Source organism: Hermetia illucens, chromosome 3 (assembly GCF_905115235.1).
Source record: "Hermetia illucens chromosome 3, iHerIll2.2.curated.20191125, whole genome shotgun sequence".
Lineage (NCBI taxonomy): Eukaryota > Metazoa > Arthropoda > Insecta > Diptera > Stratiomyidae > Hermetia > Hermetia illucens.
Window position 1 is genome coordinate 79,980,770 of NC_051851.1, and position 27,209 is coordinate 80,007,978.

General features: G+C 41.6%; 2 protein-coding genes across 3 annotated transcripts in view; one reads left to right on the plus strand and one right to left on the minus strand.

Moving 5' to 3' along the window:
- The window catches only part of LOC119651131 (octopamine receptor Oamb), a 348,125-nt gene that overhangs the window by 38,414 nt on the left and 282,502 nt on the right, over positions 1 to 27,209 (plus strand). The window lies entirely within an intron of this gene.
- LOC119652050 lies at positions 5,483 to 6,100 on the minus strand. The gene is made up of 2 exons (XM_038055986.1): positions 6,050 to 6,100; positions 5,483 to 5,857 (listed from the first exon to the last, which is right to left on the minus strand). The coding sequence occupies exons 1-2, from the start codon at positions 6,098 to 6,100 to the stop codon at positions 5,483 to 5,485; spliced, it is 426 nt and encodes a 141-aa protein (XP_037911914.1).

The window sequence follows — 27,209 nt, forward strand, 5'->3', positions numbered from 1 at the left end:
TATTCGCTCCATTAATATAAATAGGAGAAGCACAATGGGAACCCTTCCAGAACCGAATCCAAAGCGACTTGGGCATGGCTCCTAATTCGATGAGCGAGCAAAAAGAAGTGATCAACGTATTTGAGGCACTTCATGTCCTCCGCCGAAGAGAGTATGGAGATTCTCACCGATAACAGGTTGAAAAAGAACCAGTGACAAGATGCAGCTGTGAGGGCTCCGCTTTGAATTTCAAATTCACTTGGGATTTTACCTCAATGCAGCACGCGATATTTGGTATCTCGTGCCGTCACATGCCACTCTAAGAATCGGTAGTAACTTCTCAGGAGCATCCTTCTTCCGTTAAGCATTCCAGGTACTCTTCTTCTTCTCCAGACCCAGCTTTTGAATGAGACAAAGACTGAAGAAACTTTGTCTCATTCAAAAGCTGGGTCGGCTCGTCGTGATGAATTTCGCCATTTGATTCCGTCAAATGCCTGGTCTGGGTGCAATCATGAGGCTTTTAAATCCCCATCCAGCGTATCTATCAACCGTTGTTTCAGCCTGCCTTTTGGCCGCTTACCATCGAATGCGATGTTCAGATCAATATTGGCAAGTGAATTCTCGTCAGCGCAAATTACGTGATCATACCATCGAAGTCACCTCTATCGTAGTTTTTCCATGATCGGTGTAATCCCATATGCTCATTTCGAATATGATCACAATGTGTCACACACAATATTTTTGTCTCCATTGCTGCAAGACGCCGTTCATTGTCTTTCATAGTCAGCCAACACTCAGAACCAGAGAAAGCAACAGGACGGATAACATAGCTCTAGATTTTAGATTTGAGACGTTCGTTAATACGTCGATCAAAAATAACACCAGTTGTGGGACGCCACTTCATTCAAGTTGCGTTAATACCTGAAGCAATTTCATAACGCGGTTGACCATTGGCTGATAGCATTGACCCGGGATGGTCAGGTCAGTAAAGCTGACAGTAATTGCGCCTGTTTTATGGGGATCGGTCGTCAAAAATTCAGTTTTGCAGTTGCATGAGGCGATTATTCCATTTTTGGAAAAGTTGCTCAAAATCATTTTTGCTATTAGACGCCAGGAGAACATCATCTGCATAAAGCAGTGTTTAGGGCGTTGGACGTTGGAAGTCCCGTGTGACGGTATCAATAACAATGCGAGAGACACGAAGCGGTTTAGGCGGACCCGCCACACTTCGAACTTTACTTTTCGGTTCGTGGTAGCGCCATTGAATCCATGATCCCATGGGAGCTTCTGGCACTAATTTTTGCTCTAGAGCATACCAGATGAGTTCGTGTGGTACACGGTCAAACACTTTCTCTAGATCCAGAAATGCAATGTACAGAGGGCGACGCTTCTCATGGTGTTTCTCCATGAGTAACCTCGCACCGTGCATTGCGTCAGTAGTTCCGCAGTTCTTGATAAATCCGGCTTGATTCACGGTTATTTTAACGATTTCGTGAATACGGTTGTCAAGAATGCTTCAAAAATCTTCATAGTGTGGGAAGGTGACCGGGTCGGACGGTAATTTGAATATTCCGTTGGAGTACTTTTCTTTTTCCATATTGCAACTGTAGTACTTTCTTGCCAGTCAGATGGTGTTCTACATTCCTGAATAACCCAATCAAAGAATTCATTGAGCCGCAGTGTTGGGTCCCATGCTTTTCAGAGCTCAGATGTGATGTCATCAGGTCCTGTTGCTTGCTCCAATTTCATTGGTTTTAGTGTTTCATCGACTTCAGTTGTACTGACAGGTGGAACTGCTCCAAATGTCGGGAATGATTGTAAAAGTAAATTCTTCAGTTGAAATTTGCTCGAAATATTCTCTCCTTCTATCCGTCACGGCTCGCCGGTTGGTAATCAAAGTACCGTTCTTGTCAACGCAACAGAAGTATTCGATATCCCATGTTCATTCGTTGCGACTTTTGGCAAGTTGATACAGATTTCTCTAGCCATCTCTAGTGTCCAGTTTATCGTAAAGACTTTTGTACTGAATCGCTCGGGTGACAGAGAGCGCTTTCTTTACTTTTCGGTTGACGCTCTTATAAATTTGGCGAGCGTTTTATCGTCAAGAAACTTGTGGCAGGGGCGTTTCTTTTCACGGATCTTCATTTGAACATCGCCATTCCGGTTACCGGGCTTGGTGACCACGAGGGTTACAGAGACCACTTTGTGGATCGTGCCTTTAATTTGCACGATTCTTCCACATTGGTAATGGTTGGTAATCGCGTAAGTGAGATCATTTCTTCTTTCTTCTCACAAAGTCGCCACCACTTAATACGCGAAGAACCACTGCATTGTCCACGCTGTTTTATCGGTGGGTTGATTCGCAGGATGGCGATCAATTGTGGAAGTTAATTTACCACTTCTTTAATTTGATAATTTTGATAATAATCTCTCTATCACTTTTGATATATACAGTACAGTTCAATATATTTATTCACTTTCAAATTCAAGCATATTTTAATTATTAATGAAATAATGTATTATTGATTATACATTACTTATGTAGGAGAGGTGGGCATCTTCACCGAGCTGATCATTGCTCGGTACCGTCCAGGATGTGAAGCGCGTCGCAAGTATCTCTCCGCGATAGCACTCCGTCTCCAGTCTGAACCAGTGCTCTCTACGCTCGAAGACCTTATAAGGGCTTTCGTACTAGGCTGTAGCGGCTTCTTGGTGGCATTAGCACTCAAAAAAAAGTGGGTCTCGACTTCGAACTCCTTAGTGGAGCCAAATACTGGCTGCGATTTACGAGACGGGGGAGGAGGCTTCAATTTGGCAACAGTTTTCTTTGGCAGCCAAAAAAAATGTAGTTTCTCCGAGATTGCCTCTTTGTCGAAGATCAGGTTGCCGGTAGTGGTTGTAGGTTCTTTCCGCAACAGATCAGCAGGGTGCAATGCAGAGCAGGTAATTTAGACTCAGGACAATGATCCGAAGGATTTTAATGTAGCCAGTACAGAAGGAATTCTCGCGAATAAAGGGGCCCCCTTCTCGAAATCCTAACGAGCGTCCCTTTTTTCCGTAAAAACACGCTGAGACCATCTCATCCATGAAGCGATTGTCAAGATCTCTGCTTTCAGTACAATATGGATAGGTAAATACTGTCACCTTACAAACATGCAAATAATTTTGCATTACACGAAAGTATATCTCGACCGCATAATCCACAAGGAGTTGGGTGATTATAGCTTTACTTATAAAGCAATGATCTTGATCTTTTATTTTATTATGTATATATATTTCGGGAGCAACTAAGCTATCTTAGCTTTGTACTGATGAAGGGAGTAAGTTGCTCCCGAAATATATATACATAATTAAATAAAATTCTAGTTTGGAGTAATTCAATTCAGTCAATTTTAGACTTAACTACAAATAGAAGACAATATCTAACGTCCTATATACAGAATTGTTCTCCGTTGCCTCCTCGAAATGCATCGACAGAGTACCCCAATGGACACTACATTCCAGAAAAGTGGCCCTAATAACAAATCGTAAAGAACTGGCATAAAAATACAGGGTGCGGCAGCATAACTTCTTTTTTTTTCAAAACTCAATAAAAACTATTGTATGCATCGGAAAATTTATTTTATTTATTTTATAATGTAGGTACATGTCTAAAGTTTTTATTTACATTGTTTTGAAGATCAAATCTGTTAGGTGACGTCCCTCATTCTCCATACATTGCGTAAACCGATTTCTGGCGTTTGTCATGAATCTTGTTAGCATAGCAGGTGTTATGTTGGCAATTTCTTCTTGGATGTTGGTCCTCAAATCTTGTAGGGTTCTTGGACGGTTCACATAAACACGGGATTTCAAAAAACCCCATAGAAAAAAATCACAAGGGGACAGATCGGGAGAGCGTGCCGGCCATTCCAAATCGCCTCAAATTGAGATAAGGCGCTCTGGAAAGTGTTCCCTCAAAACAGCCATCGATGCTCTTGAAGTGTGTGCTGTTGCACCGCCTTGTTGGAACCAAGTGTCCCCCAAATCCAAATTTTCTAGCCGTGGGAAAAAAAATTGTGTAGCATATTTACATACCGGTCCGAATTCATTGTCACTGTAACCTCATTTTCCTCAAAGAACCAGGGACCAATAATTCCAGCTGAGGAAATTGCACACTACACTGTGACTTTGAGTGAATGCAAAGGCTTTTGATGCAATTCTCGAGGGTTGGTGTCAGTCCAGTAGCGCATGTTTTCTTTGTTAACCGACCCACACAAATGAAAATGGGCTTCATCGCTAAAAAAAAACAATAGCACTCTCGGGCACGACATCAAGAAGAAGCTCACACGCGTTCATTCGCCATCTTATAGGGATGAAAATGAAGATCATCACGAAGAATTCTTCTCACAAAACGATCGGATAGTCCCAGGCCAGATGCGTGTTTGCGCGCAGAACGCCGTGGCGATCGCAACATTGACGCTCTCACTGCTTCAATGTTCTCAGGTGATCTAACGGGCCGAGGGACTCCAGTTCTTCCTTTTGTCGTACTTGCAGTTTGTCTGAATGTAGTGACCCATGTAACAATAGATTTGCGGTCTGGGACGGGAGCCAACGAAATGCACGCTGTGTTGCAATAACCGAACATCCGCTTGAAAAGTAAACCTCAACGGCAAAGGCACGCTCCTCACTATTCCAACGCATGATGGCGACTGAACCGTGTCGGGACAAAACTTTACAGTACAGAACGAGACCACTAGCGCTCCGCTATGACATCAACTAACTGAGTGGCGCGCATTTTAAAAAAGGAAGTTATGCTGCCGCACCCTGTATATTGCTTCGGCCTTTAATTCGTCTGTTACAATTGAAATTTCGCTGCAAGGTAACCCTTGATTGAGGAAGTTTATTAGGCAGGGTGACACAATTTGGTCACAATGTCTTCACTTACCTCTAATTGGCCGAATTAGACGTAGTTCTGATATTCAGTTGTTGTCTGCCACTGCCATTTCTGACTTGCCATCATCAACACATTCACTATTATTTGTTTGTTTTTCATTTGTTAATGTCTCGGGCCAGAATATTCAGATGACATGACTCAGACATAATAAGTGAAATTTGGAGATTGCAGGTAACAGTGGCGGTCAGTTTCTTTGTATTATATTACTTCCATATAGCGGGGAAAATATCTGAATAGAACAACCTCAAGTTAATGTTGGCATTGAGATAGTTGAATTCAGATTTTGGCAAAACAATGAAGGCGGATTTATTGCTTTTGATACTCTGAGTGACACAGATCGTTGGACGCATTTTGTTCTTAAACAAATAAAAAGAACGCAATTTCCAGTAAAAAAATTAGAACTTCAGTTTTGTTGAACTATGTATCCTTCCTTGTCGTTTTATGCGACATTTCTCCAAACCGAACTGCATGCCGATATTCCTGCTGAATTGGAAGGTGATGTCCAGCAAGCAGCGAAGTTGCTCTTCGTCTTTGGTATTCAATTTGATGTCGTCAATATACATTAAACGACTAAATGCACATTTTGCCTTGAAGGATGTCACGCCGGATTGGTATCTCTTTTGATGCTTGTGAGGGTAGCGATAGCTTCGTGCTCCAATTCTTCATCACTGGTTTCAGGAGAAGAACTACATTCGGATTGATTTTGTGCAAGCGTAATATTTGTAGTAACCATGAATGTGATATGAAGTCAACGGTTGATTTACAATCGATGTAGGCTGTCAAGATATTTCGTGGTTGGACTGCCTGCTTCACAGCTGCTGTATCGATTATAAGCTGCTCTTTGCAGACACGAAAGCCTTTTGAACATTCTTTCTGCTCCTCAGCTATCAATTTATGAACATCAATATGTTTTGAGCTTTTCGTGTACAGGACTGAAGTGAAGACCTTGTAAATGGTAGAAGGACAAGTAATTGGTCGACATTTTCAAGGACAGGAGGCACTCTGTTCCTTGGAGCTGAGAAAAGTTATCCCCTTGGTGAAAAATTCTTGAATTAATTTAGAATTATTTTTATAATCATCTGAGCCGCTTCAGCCAGAAGTTGTCACTCTTATCAACTCCTGGCGCCATGCAATTACCTTTTCAAAGTCTGTTTCTATGTAAGGTTCAATTATATCTGGCATGGTCATTTCGGAGAGGGCCTTGCATGAACGCATAAAGTGTGGGAGAAACGCCGCTTCTAAATTACAACGACTAGACTGGCTCCAAACACTTCTCCAGAAGTTTTCTGCTTGATGCAGATGGAGGTTAACTTCACGACTAGAATTAGTAGTTGTGGAAGAATAAGGTATTGTCTGTCCTTCGCTGAAAGCTCTTTTGATAGCTATGGATGCGATTAGATCATACCGCAAGTTTCTGCTTCAGCATCTCGAGGATTTCTTCGGCTGACACATCATTGGATAGGTATTAGTTTCCAATGATGTTGGCAACGCATCTCTGCACTCTTGGTTATGGATTTCCAAGAAGTACTTGCGCCCTGTCACAATCTCAACTTTTCGACTCTTTTGTTGAGCGAAATACCCAGAACGTTAAAGTCCCCCTGCACATACCTCTGTTATTCGCTCCAAGTTTTGATTATGGAGACGAAAACCCGTGGCAGCTGCAACGTAGACCAGGTTGTGAACTTCTGTAGCAGTAACCTCGCCAGCCAGGCGATCAGCTAAAACTATGTCAACGGCAGCAATAATGTTAGTAGTTGCCGAAGTAAACTTTAGTTTTAGGATATTTGGCATAGCGTCTGTGAATCCGACTTAGAATGCGGTAACATCCCCAGTTACTAAGCTTCTTTCGACTAGTGGGTTCATGGAATGCCTTTCAGGTGGAGTACTTGTGTAGCTCCTTTGACTAATCCGGTAAACTGATGTGTCCAGACCAAGCTCAAGTGAGACTGCTTGGAAGATTTGTTGCCTAGTTGGTAGTGCAATTCGGTTGTTATTTACTTTCGCTCGGTACTGGTTGATGACATTCTGTTCCGGAACACGATTTAGTTCCGGTAATCGGGTTATGGATGCGTCATGTAATCGGTGTCTGTACTCTGATGGATTCCGTTCCAAATGTGACACGGTAATAGGCGCGGACGATACAGTTCTGCGTTTGCCACTCAGATCGGGATTAACCTGGTACGCCAGGCCTATATATATATATAGGGCGGGTTCTGTGCTAGTGGAATTTAAGGCGCACTTCCAATTGCCATTTAAGTGCTCCATTTTCTATTGCCCGCGATGTATTTTTCGATGCCAGCTTGCACGGTTTTTGGGTCATTACCGCATTTTCACGACCAAATTCGATTTTTTTGCGTATTGTTTTGCCCTAATTCTTTACGTTTGGCGAAAGCACAACTGAAGTGCAAGACTTTAACAGGCTATTAGGAATTAGGAAGGATGGTGTACCAGCTTCGCAGCCGTTACTGATACTACCTCTTTTGCGGATGAAGGGGGAAGACTATTAGTTTAATGCTCCATGGTATGTATGTATTTAATTACATTTTCGGAATAGGAGCTGCAAGTTATGCATACAGATAAATTGAAATGTGTTTATTTATGAAATGAAGGTTAGTATTGCTTTTCATTAAATATATATATAAATGAAAACAAAAAATATTCGTAAAGGATTCGATGAAATTTACCACATGTAAGGTCCATATTTAAGGACTATTATGACATTGTTGGTAAATTCTCTCAGGATATTTTCCCAAGCATTCATAAACTTCTTATCAATGAAAATATCTTGTTGACTTCATCCATACTTCAGGGTAGGTCGTTTTCGTTTCTAGGTTAACCAAATTTGGTAACAAATTTAAAAATTTCATTATTAATTCTACGGAATTTTCAGAACTGTAAATTTCAAGGCCGCGTTTTTTATACGGTTGCCACTAACCTTTATGTAGGCATTGCACGTTAACCACACCTACACATCATTTCTGTTGGTTTCTGAAAATACAATTCAACTTCGTGCATTACACCTCCACCGTTCTTCGCCACGTAGTTCGCCACAATCATCAAATAAATAAATTCTTCCATGCCTTCGATATTCGCTCCATTAATATAAATAGGAGAAGCACAATGGGAACCCTTCCAGAACCGAATCCAAAGCGACTTGGGCATGGCTCCTAATTCGATGAGCGAGCAAAAAGAAGTGATCAACGTATTTGAGGCACTTCATGTCCTCCGCCGAAGAGAGTATGGAGATTCTCACCGATAACAGGTTGAAAAAGAACCAGTGACAAGATGCAGCTGTGAGGGCTCCGCTTTGAATTTCAAATTCACTTGGGATTTTACCTCAATGCAGCACGCGATATTTGGTATCTCGTGCCGTCACATGCCACTCTAAGAATCGGTAGTAACTTCTCAGGAGCATCCTTCTTCCGTTAAGCATTCCAGGTACTCTTCTTCTTCTCCAGACCCAGCTTTTGAATGAGACAAAGACTGAAGAAACTTTGTCTCATTCAAAAGCTGGGTCGGCTCGTCGTGATGAATTTCGCCATTTGATTCCGTCAAATGCCTGGTCTGGATGCAATCATGAGGCTTTTAAATCCCCATCCAGCGTATCTATCAACCGTGTTTAACAGGCTAGTCAACATTGTTAATATAGTTAGCACATTACGGACTCTAAAGGAAAGTGTCTGTTATACATTAACGTGTCTATTTTATATTTTGTACTTTACTTAAACCGCCCGCTATTTGCATTACGTGAATTTTCGATGTGTTTGCACTGTGATTTACTTGTACTTCGGTTGAATTTAAACTCTTATTATTGCAGTTCAAAATATTTTCGCAGTACCTGGATTTTCCACTCTTGGCTCAAACTTACGTTATTTTGCCTTATTCAGGTAACTACTTGAGTTTTATGTTATATTTTCAACAGAAAGAAAAACCTTTTTTATCTAAATTACTAAAATCATTTATTAAAATTCAATTAGTTGGTTAATTAAATGTCCCTCAGTCGGATTTCCATGTGCTTTCAAATTAGTGGTCATTAAATAAACATACAGAATTAAGCTCATGGTTTCGACATATACCCAACGGTCAAAACGAACAACTAGTATAAAAAATTTAAACCAATGAAAAACTTGAAACAGAAAATCGAATGGAAACTGCCCAAAGCGGCTGCCATAAACACAAAGAGGCATAGGTCAAGCTCAACCCAGATATCACGAGACGTAATACTGGACTAGACCTTGGTATTTAAATTTGAAATAAAAAGGGCGGTTGAATATGAATATTCTCTTTCAAATTTATTTGATTGATAAAAGCTGCCTTTAATGGCTGTAGTCGTTTTCACTTAAATTTTCCTGTTTATCCATATTCATATGTACGCACTATAACCCACATAATCGTAAATCCAAACGCTGCCGCAATTTCCACTAAAACTGAGAATTTCTATTATATTCCACCCTCAGGGATCATACTCGTAGATACTACTTTGACAGCAGCTTGTAAACACATATCACGTTTAATATTTTGGGGAGGCCAATAAATTTGCTCAGGACTAATTAATCCGCAGCGCTTGCAAGGGCGTTGAATTCATTCAAACGCGGTAGTGGAACTAATCTGCTAAAGCCTTCATTGGCGATTAGGCCCAAAGTCAGCAACAGAGTCGAGCCGGTCCTATCTAGGATACTTTGTTTACATATCAATGTAATAACGGTAGCAGCTACCTTGCCGGGTGGATTAGTTATCTTGGATCATTTGAATTCATTGATATATAACCCAACTAATTAACACATTCTATGTATATTTGTTTGTAATGACACAGATGCTTTCAAAGCTGAAAATCTCCGAATCGCTCCATAGATGCACGAATTGAGGGAGGTAATTCCCAAAATCCACATATCCTTCTGAACGTTCTATGCAAAGCTTTAATTAAGGACATTGTGGATGGTTCCTGTTGGTGCGAATATTAAAGTAGCTGGTGCTCGTGTATATACTTCACTACGAATACTTCATTAGTGAAACGTATCGTTTATAATTTTACATACATTTTTGCAGGAGAAACATATTTTGATTCTGGTTTAGCGATTTGAATTATTTCGCGTACGCGTTTTCAATTTTGTTCATTCCCTCATTCATTTATTATGTTTGTTCATTATTATTGATGCGATTATGATCCATTCCCATTATCTTTTCAATTAATGCTGTACATGTGGTGAGCAACCAGCGGCAGAACATACATTAACCTGCTAAGAGTTGCTGGAAACGGATCACTTATTTGTGTTTCTGCGTGAATCTGATACGATTGCCTTTATAAAAACGAGCGCTACCCATATTTTATACAGTCGCCATTCAAAATGTGATAGAAAAAAGTATAAATTCGCTGTAACTTGTTATTCTATCTATCTATCAATAATAATAATAATCGTTGGCGCAACAATCCATATTGGATCAGGGCCTTGAAGTGTGTTAAAGCACTTCATTCAAGACCGCAACGGTACACTACAGTAGACTGTAGGATACAATGTGGTCAGCATTGCGCTCGCCCGAGATTATTACCCTGATTTGACTCAGGTACTCATTCACAGCTGAGTCGACTGGTATCCGACGTCAAATCACGATACAAATCCCTCTGCCACCAGCGAGATTTGAACCGCAACCTTCCGTACGACAGCCTTGTGCTCTAACCACTCACCTATCCGGGCACATCTATCAATGGAATCGTTAAATTTCACATCTGGGTGGTGGTCCCAAAAGACCTCTAGGCTACCTGGATAAAAGACCACACCACACACACCAAAGTGGCCAAATAATCTTAAAGAGCCAATTGGGAGACAGTTAGATGCTCTCGTTATTTCCCTTAAGAGGATGAAGTTCTCAGTGAAACATTCATTAGGGTCATCCAATACGTTTTTAACGGGTGTATTAGGTATAGGTATTAAACGATATCACGATATCATAGGTACTAAACGATATCACGCTCTCAAAATACACGCACTCTGCTCCATTTCAGGATTTTTGCAAGGGAGTTTGGGGGCGCATAAATTAACTTTGAGGGCCCAAATTACAAATCCTGGAAAGCGCACCAAATTGATTACCGATATTGAAAAAACAATCCAGATGTTCGAACTTGTGTGACGGAGGCTTTTGAAGGACGTTCTCTACTCAGAGAGCAGAAGAAATTGTAACGATAAAGTGGGACTGGCTACAAGCAAATGACCATCCTGGTGATCGGGGCCGACCAAAAGGGGAGAGCTATCCCAAAAAACCTAAAAGGAGAACGAAATTGACGTTGAAGGTCTGCCCGCAAATATTAAAGCCCCAAATGTTCCGTCGATACGTGCTTGCATACCTCTATGCTAATTAGATTCGGGAATATAGGGAGGGAGCGGTTCTTTTGAACATTTATACAAAAAGTCACATACCCTTTTAACATATGCCCGGGTCCGTACCTGATGTAGAAAATTCAGCAACAACAATTCACGCGAGCCTATCAAAAGATCAACAAGCGTGTTAAAGTAGGAAGATGAAAGTAAAAAAAAGTAACGGCTCGACAGCGCGTGTGTGCACAAAATTCACACAAAATATAAAAGTTTCACTTTCTTCATAACTCTGTTAATAATAGTTGGATTTCCTTCAAACTTCCCGAAGTTATGTCTTATGTTATCCCTTACGCAAATGCCCCTAACATGAACTTAAGGAGGGAGGGGGAGGGTTTTTGCCTACATTTCTAAAATATGCTGATATACTATTATTAGCTTTATTTGCGCATATATCGGAACGGGATATATTTTGAGGCGTGAATCTCGTTTAGATACACCACTGTGATTTTTTTCAGATGTTTCGGTTTAATTGGTTCTAAGAACGAGACCTCTCACACTTTATGAGGGTCATATTTTGAGCCCTCACTTCCCTACGTTTCACCCGATATCAAATATAGGACAGCTTCGAAAGGTATTAATCGAGCTCTTTCATTAGAGACCCCACATGGTCATATTCTGACACGTGTAAAATATAGGCCATAGGTAGGAAGATAGGTATCAGTGGCCGCTCCGAGGAGCCCAATTAGCGTTTTGGTGTGCCGTTTTGATGCCACAGACTCCTAAGACCGTGACCGTTGTTATGGAGGCAGGGAGGCATAGTTCAGTCGGCTCGGATCTTCAGAGCCAGCCCGTAGCATTCACGAAGGAAAGCAGCTCTCCCACCCTGCAGCTACAAATCTCTACAAATGGTTTATCCAGTGTCCGCAGCCTGACTCTAGCTAGAGAGGGCAATCGCAGAGAAGGTGCATGAGGATTTCCCTTCCTTCTCCGCAGCTTCGGCAATGTGAGTTGTAGGGTATGCCGAGCCTAGCGGCATGGTCCCCTATTGGCCAGTGCCCCGTGCAGACCGTCGTAATCCTGATTGCATTTGCACGCGTCTGGCATGATCGGGCTATATTATAAGCGGGCCAAATTCTCCTTGACTTGGTACAGCTTGTAAGCCTTCGCCATCTCAGGCCTGCGGCAGCTAAGTAGTGCGAGTAGATTCGGCCGCCGACAGCCGCCAGCGGAACACTGACTGTATTCGCCGAGGGACTGCCAAGAGCAGAGCCTTGCCTGGCCAACCCGTCAGCCCGCTCATTCCCCTCTATGTTCTTATGCCTGGGAAACCAGAGGAGAGTGACCTTGAGCGTGCCGCCCAGACGGTTAAGCGCTTGGGGCTGGAATCACGCTCCAGCCATCGACAGACTTCCAATATCGTCAGTACTTCCATCTGGAATACACTGGCGAAACCTGGGAGATCATGCGACTTGGATACACCGTGTGTATTCGAGAAAACCCCCGCGCCGACTCCATAGGCCATCTTTGATCCGTCGGTAAAGAATACTGTATCATAATCTTGCAACACGCCGCCGGTCTTCCACTTTGCCCTGGTTGCAAGGTCCACAACAAAGTTTCTCGTGAAGTTCAGCTTGCGCGTGACATAGTCCGTCAGGGATGCCCAGATTTCCCCGAGTTATTTCATCTAGGATGTTGCTGTGGCCCTAGGACTTCGCGGCCCAGCATCCGGACTCACGTAGTCTGACGGCACTGCACGCTGCAACATATCTAATGTGGAGGTCTAGGGGGAGGAGATGCAGAAGTACATTGAGAGCATCTGCCGGGCAGGACTGCTGAGCCCTAGTAGCATCCGCACACGCGGTTCTTTGAATTCTATTGTATTTTTTCTTCAAAGCCTGCCACCATACAATAGAGCCGTACGTTAGGATCGGACGCACTACAGCGGTATACATTCACAGAACCATCCTCGCCCGGAGATCCCATTTCTTTGCAACGCTTCTCTTCCAGGCATAGAAGGCTATAGAGGCCTTCTTAACCCTCAGTTCTATGTTCAATCTCCAATTTAGCTTAGGATCCAGGATTACACCCAGGTACTTTACATTAGAGGAAAGAACCAATCTTTGTTCATTCAGCCGTGGTAGATGGAATTCAGGTATCCTTGCCTTGGTGGTGAATAGCATCAGTTGCCATAGGCCATATTCTTCCTTTAATTTATTGTTAGCAATTTTTATAAAGTATATATCACTTTCTCAGCACCCGTAATTTTCAATTCCCCGCGAATTATTCGAATTCTAAAACTGACTTTCTTACGTTAGTTAGCTTTATATTCGCAAGGTGAAGAGCATGAAACATGTGGTGGTGGCAAATTGGGATGCCCATACGCTTCACAAAACGATCGGCCCTATCCAAATGATGAAACCTCTCCATCAACAAGCGCGATAAAAATCCGATTCGTCATACGGATCTTGAAACCATTGGTCATTGGGGCATACCATTCATCGTCGGCTGTACAATTAGACTATTATATAAGCAAATATGTGATAATGCCAAGAACTCATATATGCAAAAGGACCTTAACATAAATTTGAGTTTTCCAACATGCCTGGAATCGAAATTTCTCGCCATACCAGAAAATCTGGAGAAACACAAAATGCCGGTTGAAACTTTCTTGATATTCGGGCACCCAATCCAATTATGGAATCCAAGCCCTTCGAACCACTAGAAGGTCACTCCTGCCACCAGAACTCCACTCCTTGACAGGCAAAACGTTCTTATCTGCCGAGTACAGCTGATCACTTGTCAATTTAATCAGTCGGTCCCGATTCCGCTAATTGTCACTTTTGCTGACCCCGACTTTGTACTCCAAAATTTCAAATCGACGCAGCACATTACAAAAACTACACAAAATTACATTAATAGCTGCATGCAAACCGCTTTATCTCACTCAACAATAGGTAATCTAGGCATGTTTATGAACAAGATGAGAAGTCAACAAATATTTTGCCCGGTAAATTCTCGCTTGCACTAGTAGAAGATTATTAATAAACACAAATTGTAATTGCTCAAATAAAAATAGGATCTTGGGTTCAGAGAAAAACGACCAATAGTAACGTTTTTTTAAATAAGTTATATTAATTATTTTAAATGTTAGATGTTTATGAATTATGAAATTGAAAGGGATAGTTAGGAAAGCTAAGGGGTGTTAAAACGGGAGCAAAAGGGGAAGTATTACATATTATTGAATGCCCGTTCTTATCAGAATGACCTCGGAAAAGAACAATGAAATATAACTTATATCGCAAAGCCGCGGGCAATACCATGGCTGCTAAACCATAACGGAATAAAGATATGACAAAACAGAAAAACAAAAAGGGGCATTCTGAATATGAGCTGGCCTGAAATCGGTATGAAGAGGCTCAGAAAACTTTGAAGAGCATGAGGTTTGCCAAACGAACATCAAGATGAGGGTTTTGAACTCGTTCAAGGTGACCTCGATGCTCAAGCGGATCTAGTCGAATTACGTAACTAGTAGCTTGGTAGGCGATGAGGAAAAAGCAAATAATTCGCTGGAAGTGCACCGCCCACAAAATATCCAAATTAACAGCTAAAGGCCTATAGCTATGTATAATGCACAGACAAGCGAAATTTTTCGTACGCTGTTGTACTTTCCTAAATACATTAAAGATGGTCGACAATTGCCAAGCCATTCTCCTGGGCGAACCCACGTGGCGAAGAGCAGTAGAGGAAAAGTGCGGGCGTCTCGGGAACTTCACAAAAGGTGTTGAAGTTAATTACAGTAAACCATAAACGATGGCGCATAGCCGTGGTTGATGAATTATGCTTTACCAAGGGGTGAATGAATACTAAAAATTAACTCCGGTTTGGTTCTGATTAAGAGCATTCTGGTTGCGAGCTTTGCCAATGGGATACATTTGCACGTGGAAACCATGCCGACTTCAGTAGGTGCATTAGGAGGGACTTTTTAAGTCTAATTATTTCTAGGGGTTATTTTCGTCAATTTAATCGATGCAAATTCGAACTTTTATCCAAACGTTCGAATTTGAGGGAGACTTCCTAATAAAGGGAGCCAGTACCAACATCCTCTTTCTGTGTTATTGCGTGTCATCCATTACTGACTGATAGCAAATAATGCAAATGAATTGTTAATCTGTATCCCATATACCCTTGGAGTTAAATGCTTCCAACATTATGATAGAAAAATATACTCAAGTCCATTATATCCGCTTATTATCCATTATGCCATATCACCACATTAATGGCTCCACTAAATTGAACGGTTTCGATTCAAAATTGCAATCTACCTCCTTTCATCGTTACGCAACCACGTAGATGGGTACATATGGCACAATTGGTATGTATGTATACGTATATTTCGTGAAACATGCCCATACAGTGCATTGGAATACTTGAAGCCTGTGGTATTCCCATTATGTAACCTATATGAGAGGGAAGGATGTCCTGAAGCGTGTAATAATTCATTTTTCGCTACAATGCATCCAAATTTAACGTGACAATGCGATAACAGTTTCCTGTGATGTGATTTTCCAACTCAATTTATCCTTTTCACATATTTTCGGCTATGCTAGACAATTATATTGGCAATCACCGGCTGAGTGTGTTTTCATTATTCTGAGGTTTGACGGCGTGAACAGAAGGTGCATCTGTAATATTCGTACGTTGCGCTAGTGTGAGCTTACATTGTAATCCCGTGTGCGAGAGTTGTGCCACTCTCAATCAGAATATTGAGCGAAAATCTGTCTGCAATAATAAACCGTATCTGCAGAATTCTAATAGCGCACTCAGTTTTCATCAATGCACGTCAACAAAAATGACATTGCCTTGAGGAGGTCTAATGTTGACTATGGTGCACGTTATGTATAAGGGTATATGTATAAGGGTTGACGTGCAGCAAGAAGTTGTTTCGCAGAGGTTAATATATTCTAGTATTTACCAAGAATTAGAGTTTGGAGGATATCTGGATTAAATTCAACCAACGACGGCTATTGCAAGCACATAACTCTAAATACATATTATTTGTGATGGCTGGGTTGGTTGTAGAAAAGCGGAAGATATTGCCTTAATATGATATTACATCGCTCTCTCAGGAAAGTGATTTATCACAAACATCACATCTTATATTACCCTAACCGTACATGTGATGCTATATCACCAACATCACATATTACACTTGGCTGTCAATATTGCAAAATTTTTCCTACCACCAGAGTGATAGGGCAAATATCACATTTGTAGCATAAAATGTGATATTTGCCCTACCACTCTTCGGTATTATGATAGGCAAACTGATATAGACTATCTTTCAAAATCAAATAGGAAAAAGATAATAATACGGAATAGGCCGCGCGCACGCTTAAGGTCGAGATGAGAGGGGTTAGAGGTATACCTTTTGATAATTTAGACAGGCTTTTCTCCATTTCCAGACTACTTACAAAGTAAATACGAATCTTGGCTTGTAACGGCTATGGGCATGCGAATGCTGCTGCTCTCAGATTTTATTTTGATATAGCGCAAGTGCAACTCATTGTTAGATTTTGCGGTAGGAAGAAAACCTGCCTGGCGCAAAATAAGTGAGACCGTCAAGTTGCCTATTGAAACTGATGCAAGAGGAAACTTTGCACGGGTATCATTAAATCAGATACTTGCTTTTTATAATATAAAATACTACTAAATATTGGCGATTTTACTGTTCAAACTAGAAAATTAGTTACCGTTTTGGTTGAAAATATGTGGAAATGAAGAATACATCAAATTCGGCCACTACACAGAGCAAGACTCTGGCACGACACTGGTGATGGAGTATGTTGTCCCCGCGTATTTCCCATCAGGCTTTGTACTATGCCTGCTATTGTGTATTGATAAAATTGGAGAAAGTGACAAAACATCTCGAGGATGCCTTGCCTTGGAGACAATCCCGCGGAGCAAAGACCGTAAAAATACTAAAATGCTTATCGCTAAAAAGCGAGGGGAGAAAGAATATTTTCTTTGTTAATATTAGAAATGACATTGCCACCTTTAGGCTGGGAGAGGTTATAAGTGTAATGTTAAACTTTCACTGCCTTATCACAGGTAGCACACTGTTTATTCACAGGCTTCTATAAGGTCAGCTAGGTTTCGGCTCATTGACAGCAAACATCTAATCAAATCGAGCATATTTCGATCAGCAATAGATTTGGAAATTCATCTGAGTGTACATAACAAAAGAACTGCTGGCATCGTTCTCGAAAGAGACTTCCTTGCTGCGCAAGCGATAAAAACTTTAAAGAATCCCCTCCAGAATGTTAATTAGCACTCATCCAGCATCAAAAAGTCTCCGTCTCTGATATGAATAAAATTGTAGGCCATATCTCAGAAGTACGTTACCAGACTTGGATGACTGCAGAAATATGCAGGCAGGTCGAAAAAAGTGAGGATCTAAGCGCTTGGTTTGTTAACTACGACTAGAGGTGAGCACAATGGGTTGGAGTCCGTTCACCCCAAAAAAATACGAGAAGTTCAACGTGACGACCTCTGGTTGTTCTCTCATCAACTTATGAGCCTTGGCCAAATGCCTCCAGAATTGGAAAAGGACATAATGGGTTTGGACGGAAGATAACCACGACTAAAACCAGGGTTATCAGTCCGGTTGGATTAATGGGCAGCGTTGGTTTGGTGCCGACCCTAACAAACTTAATGTGCCTCGACGCTTTAACTATACTAGCAGCCTTCGCTGCTTTGTTACAAATTTTGGAAATGAAGCTGTCTCTACACTAATATCAAGTTGAAGCTGTTTGACGCCAGTGTTCTCTCTATGTTATTGTATGTGATTATTACATTTAAAGTGACAACTACAGTTCAAAAGTCCCAAGCTTTTGTCATTATTATCATCATCATTTATCATGTTTGCTTCATATCATCGGGAGATTCTGGACTAAGACTATAAATAATGAAGACTTTGGGTGAGGGTGGTCCAGATACCCTCGGAGTTATTAATCGGGAAACCGAAGTAGCAGTAGGTAGGCCACCCGTTAAAGAATACATAATCCAATATCTGAGAATGGCGAACGACTGGGTAGCATTAGAACTACGTGTCGCAGAACAGTGAAAGAGAAGCCAAAAACTATGATAACTATATAGCTCCTCAAATGCAATTGCCCTGTGTTTCAATTAAAGGCTGGGAAGATTTCTGCCCATAAGAAGACCGTACTCTTGTAATACACGAAAAGAAATAAGGATTAAAAAGTTCATAGAAAATTTCTTTGCGCATAATGCGGTATGTACAAGTATATCGCATATATGGCGTGCATCCACTTTTAGAAAGTCGATATTATCGATATAGGAACTTAATTTCGAACTTTTATTCCAATAATGCATTCGGCAATGCAGTACGTTTTGGAGGGTTGTTATAGTTGCGGGACATACCTTGGTCGTCGAGCAACACTCAGGGAGAACAATCTGTACCGCCAGATCATATCTTCGAATGAATAAAGTCGATCTAACAGGGAAAAAATAGAAGCGGTCTTTATAACCAATCGGAAATAAAGAAATATTGTTACTATTTGTGCTGGTTAATTATTATTGAAGTTCTTTTGAAATCTATGTTTAAATACGAATGGGGAGGGGATATCAACTTCAGTGTGAGGATGGACTTGGATTATGCCCATGAGAACGCAGGAAAATCATGTCTCATGAAGTTGATGTCCAACTTCAGACGACCGAAGTGCAGCAGTAGGCTGCTTGTGGTCGAAATAGTGACTCCTTTTTATGCTTCTCGACTGGATCGGGACATTTATTACCGTGAGCCAGATAAGAATGACTTCAACGTACATTGTCAATTTGTATATAATAACAATGTTGAATATTGCATGACCGGTGAAAAGGAAACATCGACCATGTATTTAAACTATACTCGTTCATATATTTCCGAATGTAGACATAACGGTTGATATAGTTGGAGCGAGCAAAGATGCGTTTCTACTGCACAAACTAGCGAAACCGGGGACCAGCTGATGGGAGGAACAGTTGATGAACTGGACCAGGTCGTCATTCTATCAACGATTATCGGACAGTGAAGTTATCTTCAGGTGAAGTTTTTGGTACCGGAGAAATGACTTACTAGCGGGCACCCGCTGCATTGCGAGAATTTGAAATTGTTGATTCTTAGAAACAGGCTGGCGGGGGCAGCGACTCTATGGTAGAAGTAATATTCAAGAGACAGTGGCAATTCTGTGCCATTAGAAATTTCGGCTCGACGCAAGGCACTCCAAAAAATTGCAAAAGCGTGGCATGAGCCTTCGGGAACAAAAGGAACATCGTTAATCCGAAGGTAAATGAATGGCAGTTTATTTGCCATAAAGGTTCGAATGCAATTGGATAGCTCCTCCTCTAAAACAAAAATTCAGTAGGTTATTGGGCATAACGGGCTTAAGAAAGAAATCGGTGAAGCGTTTAGTTAATATTGTGATTAGGGGGGCAATAAAAATGCATTCAACTAAGGATCCTTTGAAAAAAGTTGTACTCATAAATACGGATTTAAATAAGTGGGATAGAAAACGCCCAACTAATGCTACCTTTAACCAAAAAGAAATACGTTTAGACGATTTTTAGCTTATTTTTTCAAAGTGATGACAGAAAATATAAACGCTGCCAATTTCCACTCGTTAGGTGTACAAACAATTGAGGATACCTATTGGAAAAAGCTCTGGGTGGGGTATCCATTTTATATTTTTTACCTACTTTCTTTTTTTTGTTTTTATTTTTCTTTATTTATTTTATTTGTTTAATTTATTTTTTTTCTACTTCCATTCCCTCCCTGTAACTATACTGGGTTTATGTCAAGGAAGAGCCGAAACTTTAGAGACTGCGCCTCACAAAACATCTGAGGCAGGGGAAACATCGATCGAATATGTGATCCGCCGTGGATCCTCCCTTTCGAAAGCGGTCGAACCAGCTTTTCCTTATTTTATTGCTTTTCCTGGTTTATTTCGCGTGTTATTTATTACGATAGGCCCGCGAGTCCTCGTGTTTGGTTTATTTTTCAGAAGCCATGAACTGGAAAAGACACGTAAATTTTATTGAAATAACACGTGAGGGATGAAAGGGCTGCAAGAACCCGCGCACACATTCCCGAAGCTGGCTAGCACAGAAGCGAGAAAGCACTTGTCGACGGAGCACTTCGATGGTGCTTCAATATTTGCGGGCGGATCTTCACGGTCAATTTCGCCATCTTTTTAGGATGGTCGTTTTGAATGATATTTTTCGCAATCTCTCAATCGAGAGGTTTCCGTGGTTTTCTTTCAATTTCTGTTTTTTATGCCTAATCGGTGCCCCTTAATGCCGATGCACCCCTTGTTGCTTACCAAATGTTAATCAGTTTACTAGCTCACTAATAATTGACCTCCAATAGTAGCCAATGTCCATCTACTTCTTATCATAGGCTTTTGAATCTCTCTGTGACGTCCTGTTCAGTTTTGGATGTAATAGCTCCTTAGTCCGTTTTTTAGCTGCAGGGCAATTCGATAATCTGTCATGTGCCAAAAGACAAACCCATAGCTCAGTTAGGTCCTTTTTCTGGTTGACATCTATACCATCTTCGTTCTATTCTGCTCTATTCCAATGCCTCTGAAAAAAGGCCGCTGCAATCACCCTTGAGCTTCACTCTCTTTTTATTGAAATTCAAGCTGTTTAGCATGTTTTTGAGATAGCATAGCATAGCTTACCTTTGCCCAGGCAGGGCTTTGGTAGCCATAGGCTCACAACAGTACTGCTAGTTAGGCCTTGTAAGTTTCACTTGTAATGTTAATTTATAAAGCGAATTCATTAAATCCTTTCCGATCCATGCTAAGCAAGATATTATGGATAATCCATTCATTTTGTCATTGCAGTTAACACATTCCTAAGCTCCAGGTGGTGGTCAAAGAGTAGTATAGGTCCTAGGGCGAAACGTGGATTAGTACCCACGATGGAGCATAAAACCTGGGAAACGCCTGCTGAACCGACAGCAACAGCTCTACTACCAAACCCTATCTCCACTTCAACTTGGAGCCCTTTCTTAACGAAAAGCTGCAGATGGAGAAGGATGAAGGCGAGTTTCCCGCTCCTAAAAACGGGAAAAATTGTACCAACTGGTTCTCCAGCTGGGAGTTGGGTAAGGCTAACAACCCTATACGGAAAACAACTTGTTACGAAGCCTCAACAGGAGCCTCGGACTGGACGGGTCGTTGTATTATCCGGCAACAACAAAGAACGTGCGCTCCCTGTACAGAGCTGAAGCTGCTCAACAGCTAGTCGATACCCGATTCCAATATAAGGCTGATGTAAAAGCGTTGCAGGAGAAGAGCCACTACACCATATATTATAGTGGCAATCCAGTAAACCATGTGCTCGGAGTGGGTTTCTTAGTCAGCCAAAAAAGGAAACCTGCCGTTATCGGCTTTGAAAACATTAGCGAACGGCTACGCATTCTGCGCGTGCGAGGCAAATTTAGAAATATAAGCTTTATTAACGTTCACGCCCCTACAGAGGTGACTGCAGAGTCGGAGAAGGATACCTTCCACGAGGCAGTAGGACGAACCCTCGGGGCCTGTCCCAGATATGGTATCAAAATCATACTTGGAGGTAGTACATCAAAATACAAATGATAACGGACTGCGGATTGTTCAATTAGCAATGTTACACGAAATGGATGTTGAAAGTAACTCGTTTGCGCGGAAAGCGGTCCACAAACATACATTAGCCTCCCAGACGGGACCACTTTCAACCAAATTGACCACCTGTTGGTCGAACGCCGCCACCTTTCAGCCTTGATGATTGTCAAAACATGCAGGGGGTCAAAATAGACTCGGATCACTATCTCGTTGGCATGGTGTTCCGAGCTCGAATAACAACACCACCCAGAAGCTCCTCTGACAATCAGGTGTGAATTAACACTGAAGCCATCCACAACACAGTCTTCGTCAACACATATAAGAGGGAAATGGGTGCCGCAATAACCGCAGTCAACAGAGCTCCTGGAGGTGAAGCATGATCTTCACAATTACCTGAAGAACGTTATCATAAATATGGCCACAAACATACTTGGCCCCAGCCGTAAAAAAAGTCGCTACGGCTGGTTTGGCGATGAATGTAAGCTAGCAACGGAACGGAAGAATGCTCCATACCGAATAATGTTCCATTCTCAAAGAACGCGGGGACGCGCGGAGACTTATCACGAAATCTGGCGAGCGGAGAAGTGACTTCATAGCCGGAGAAAGGACGCCTGGGAGAACCAACAGGTCTGTGAACTCGAAAAGCACAGAGAGGAACCGCACCAGGCCCGTAAGTTCGACCAACGAATCAGCAGAATTAAGCCTTATACACCTCGATATTCATCCTAAACTACTCAACAACCAGAACTTCGGCAAATTGGAGGTCCCGCCAACTGAAGACGAGGGACTAATAGTGCCACCACCAAGTATAGAAGAAACAGTCCGGATAATTCATCGGCTTAAAAATCATAGGTCGCCAGGAGCCGATGGAATTACAGCCGAATTGGTTAAATATGGAAGCGACCAATAACATCAAGTGGTTCATCAACTTGTGCTCAAGGTGTGGGAAACCGAATCAATGCCTGACGATTGGCAAAGAGGCATTATCTGTCTCATATATAAAAAGCGAGATATCACACAATGTAGAAATTATAGAGGGCTTGCTAGGCTCGAGGCAGTAATCCGCGATGCTGAGGTAAATGCAAGAGGTACGATCCTCTTCAATCCTCTCTCTCTACTGGCCAATGCTGGCGATATCGACATAATGGGAAGAACCACCCAAGACGTACAAACTGCCTTCATCCAGATCGAGCAGGCGGCGCGAGATCTTGGGCCGCACATCAATGAAGGCAAGACAAAATATATGGTGGCAACGTCAGAACCGAAAACCAACCACTAGCATCAGATCGCACTGGTCAAACGGAAAGAATAAAAATAGGAGACTACAACTTTGAGACCGTTGATAATTTCTCTTATCTAGGGTTGAAAATCACAACCGGTAACAGCCACGACGATGAAATCCGCGCACGGTTGTTGGCAGCCTGAGCCTATTTCAGCTTACAAAAGCTCTTCCGCTCGAAACGTCTCACCATAGAGCACCAAAAGCTCTTACTGTATAAGACAATGATCTTGCCAGTTCTCATGTATTCCTCGGAGACTTGGGTTCTTAGCATGAAGAATTGTGAACTCCATGCCGCGTTCGAGAGAAAAATCTCCAAAGAATTTTTGGCCCCTTACATGAGGATGGACAATTCCGTAGCCTACACAATGACGAAATCTATGAGCGATACCATGACCGTCCGGTTGTGGATAAAATCCGACTCAGTAGGTTGGGGTGGGCGGGTCAGTTAATCCGTACCGGAAAGTCTTCAAGGGCAATATCTATGGTAGAAAAAGAAGACGAGGCAGAGCCTGCCTAAGATGGGGCGATGGCGTAGGTGAGGACGCCAGACAGCTTTTCGGGATATCGAATTGGTGCAGCTCGGCGCAAAACGGGGATGTCTAGAGTTCTTTATTAAGGCAGGCATAGACCGGATACCGGTTGTTGTGCTGTTGATGATGAAGCTCCAGGTATTTTCCACTCCTCGACATATACTTGTCATCCCGATCCTTCTTTCGCTCGCAGAGAGTGTTTTGGGTTCCTTGTTTCATTCCTCGGAACATACGATTCGTTGGCATACCTTTCACTGCGTTCAGGCTGATCCTAGGGATGGTGCTAATATTGACGGAGGTTTGGCGAATTATTGTCATCCATTCAACGTATGACGTATGAATGGGTTGTTGTGTACTGATTATTTTTTGAGTAACATTACACAATACTTAGTGTAATTGGGAAATAAACCCAAATCGTCGTTATTTTACACGAAAATTGTGTAAAATTACTACAGTGCTAGCGTGTTTAATATTGCGGAGATTTTTCAAAACTTTTTGTTTGTGGTGTCGGGATACCGAAAGTGCCTCATATAATTAGCGTAAATTTACATTAATTTTTTTTTCGAGTTTAGTGGCATGAAATTATTTGGTGGGAATGTGTGAGCTGTGAAGCTCTCGCATCCGGTGGCTTTAAGGGGACGCACTCGCATAGTATGTTTTCCCAGTAGTTAGCCTGTACCAATGAGAAATGAATTGGTCCAACAGTTTCAACTTTGATGTGATGAAAGAAATTTAAAGAAGATAAAGTGGAGCGAAACTAAATCATTTAATTACACTTGATTTCTCATAGGCATATTTCATAAGCATTTGAAAATAAAGAAAAATAAACTATGCAAGGCAAGACTACAGCACATAATCAACATCCCATAAATTATTTTGAAGTAACTGAATAGCATTACTTAAAGGACACTAGAAGCTACGTTTGCAAAATAGGCAGTAAAAAATAATTTTGTCACCTTTCTAATGCAAAATACAGTTCAGACGTTCTTGATCTTCCCCCCCTTTCACTTACTCGCATCTCAAAATAAAACTTCTTCCAATAACAATCGTATTAGTAAAATATCGTTTTATTTATATATAATGTATTCTCCCTTAGATATCTATCTAAATGTGTGTCGCAGATGCCTGCGAATGATATTGATGATGAAACCACTTTAAAAGGATGAAGACTATGTGGTCTGTAGAAAGAAATATATTTTTGGTTGCAAAGAGGATGGTACGACGGTGAAACTGGTTAGCAATTTATGACATTTAGCCTGAGCAGCTATTGAGGTTATGGCGATGATATTTTTGCGATGACAATTTTTGGTATTAATGTGATGTGTATCTGCCTCATTGACGGTGACATAGACATGCTCTTGACGTTATATTCAGTAAGCCGATCCAGAATTTTTTTGTTTGGTTTCTATACATTCAATCTACACATACAAATGTGTAATTTACATACACAGTCATGTTGACTCATTTAGGATGCTAATATGTGAGTACATAATATAAATGTTAGCCCTTAGTTACGATTTTTAAAAACTGAATCTGCGTCTATGTATTAACCAAATATGTAAGTGCGAAGTATAATAAAATCTGAACTCTTAACAACTAGAACATTACCGTTTAAATGTTCAACAGGAGTCCTGCAACCTTCAAACGATGCATTATTTCGAAATCGCGAATACATTGGGCAATTCTGAAAAAGTACCCTCGTATTTATATACAGTTACCCCCCGTGGGGGTCTTTGTTTGTCATTTTATTCAATTGGGATAAGTCTGTAGCTTCGGTAGGTAAATTGTCCTATCCCTTTAGCCACTACAAAATAGATTCAGTCCGTCTAACTGGCCATGCTAGGTATCGATCTGGCCGAGTGCCTATTATCTTCAACCTTCGTTCGCCAAAATATCATGCCATTAACCAAGCGTTTTCTTTGGGTACAACCAGTACCCAGTTTGGGCCTGCCTTCGTAAGAACTCTAGGCATCCCGGTTTCATGCCGAAGTCCACCAAGGCGATATCCCTAGCAGCTGCTATCGTCCTAGCCTATACCACGGGTCCGTTTGAGATAGGGACCTCTCCTTTTACTACTATAAATACTGCCTTTATAGTTTTTCCGAGATGGGTCATTCTCACCTGAATAGATTAGGTGACCCGCCCACAGAACCTTTCTGTGGTAGATTTTATCCATAGCCAGACGGCCGTAGTATCGTTCATCAATTTCATTGTTCCATATAGGACGGATTTATCCAAACTTCTATAGGGACTTAACGTTGTTCGGAGGATTTTTCTTTCGCCGCTAAAAGTTCAGCAAGAAATTTTCTCTCTAGGAAAGAACCCAGGTTTCCGAGGAATACTTGAGGACTGGCAAGATCGTTGCCTTGCACAGTAAGAGCTTTGACCCCATAGTGAAAAGATTCCATTGGAACAGTTCTTGTAAGCTGTAATAGCTACCAACAACTGGACGCGGATTTCATCGTTATAGGTGTTGTCGGCTATGATTCTCAACCCTAGATTTGCCAGGGTGATGTTTAGGTAGGAGAAAACCTAGAGTAACATTCTTCCCTTTTCATTTGTTTCCCGGTCGCCAGCATTAATTTTGGGGTTCCGATCTTTGGCGTCTCTCACTAGTCTATCAAGAATGTTGCAATATTTTGGTATTGTCATACTTGGAAGGGCATAGCATCTGTAAATGTAGAGGTAATCGATCTCAACTCTCACAAATTCGTATTTGTGATGCTCAATTGTTTGCTGCTAGGCTCGGTTACCGCAAACCCCCACAACAGCCTTTTCACTTATGTCTGTTTACCGAACGCCTTGATGGAGGCCTTTGTATTTTATTTGTAGTTTAGTAAAGTAAAAGGAAACGGTTTTTGGGTTTTCTTTTATATCAACAGTTTACTCAAACGCTATGAAACGAAGTGTTTTTTCGATAAATAAGGCTTTGGTATTATTTGCAGACAATAGCAGCAACGATTTCCTTTTCATACACTTTCTGTGCTAGCAGGTCCTGCGCTGTTTGGTAGTGATTTAGATTCAGCTGTATGACTCTCATTTACGTAGGGTACTTAAAGCGGTGCTGTAGGCTGAACACCTATTGCTGCCGTTATGTAGTTCCTATCGCGATCTTTGATTTCCTTGCATACAAGACAGTGAGGGTTCTTATTGCAACCCTTCATCTTCGACACAGTTTGGATCTATCGGTGATGCTAGTGCATTCCTTCGCCATATGTCCGAATCCGAAGCATTTGAAACACCTTCATCATCATCAACGGCGCAACAACCGGTATCCGGTCTTGCCCTGCCTTAATAAGGAACTCCAGACATCCCGGTTTTGCCTCGAAGTCCACCAATTCGATATCCCTAAAAGCTGTCTGTCGTCCTGGCCCACGCCATCGCTCCATCTTAGGCAGGGTCTGCCTCGTCTTCTTTTTCTACCATAGATATTGCCCTTATAGACTCTCCGGATGGAATCATCTTTATCCATACGGATTAAGTGACCCGCCCACCGTAACCTATTGAGCC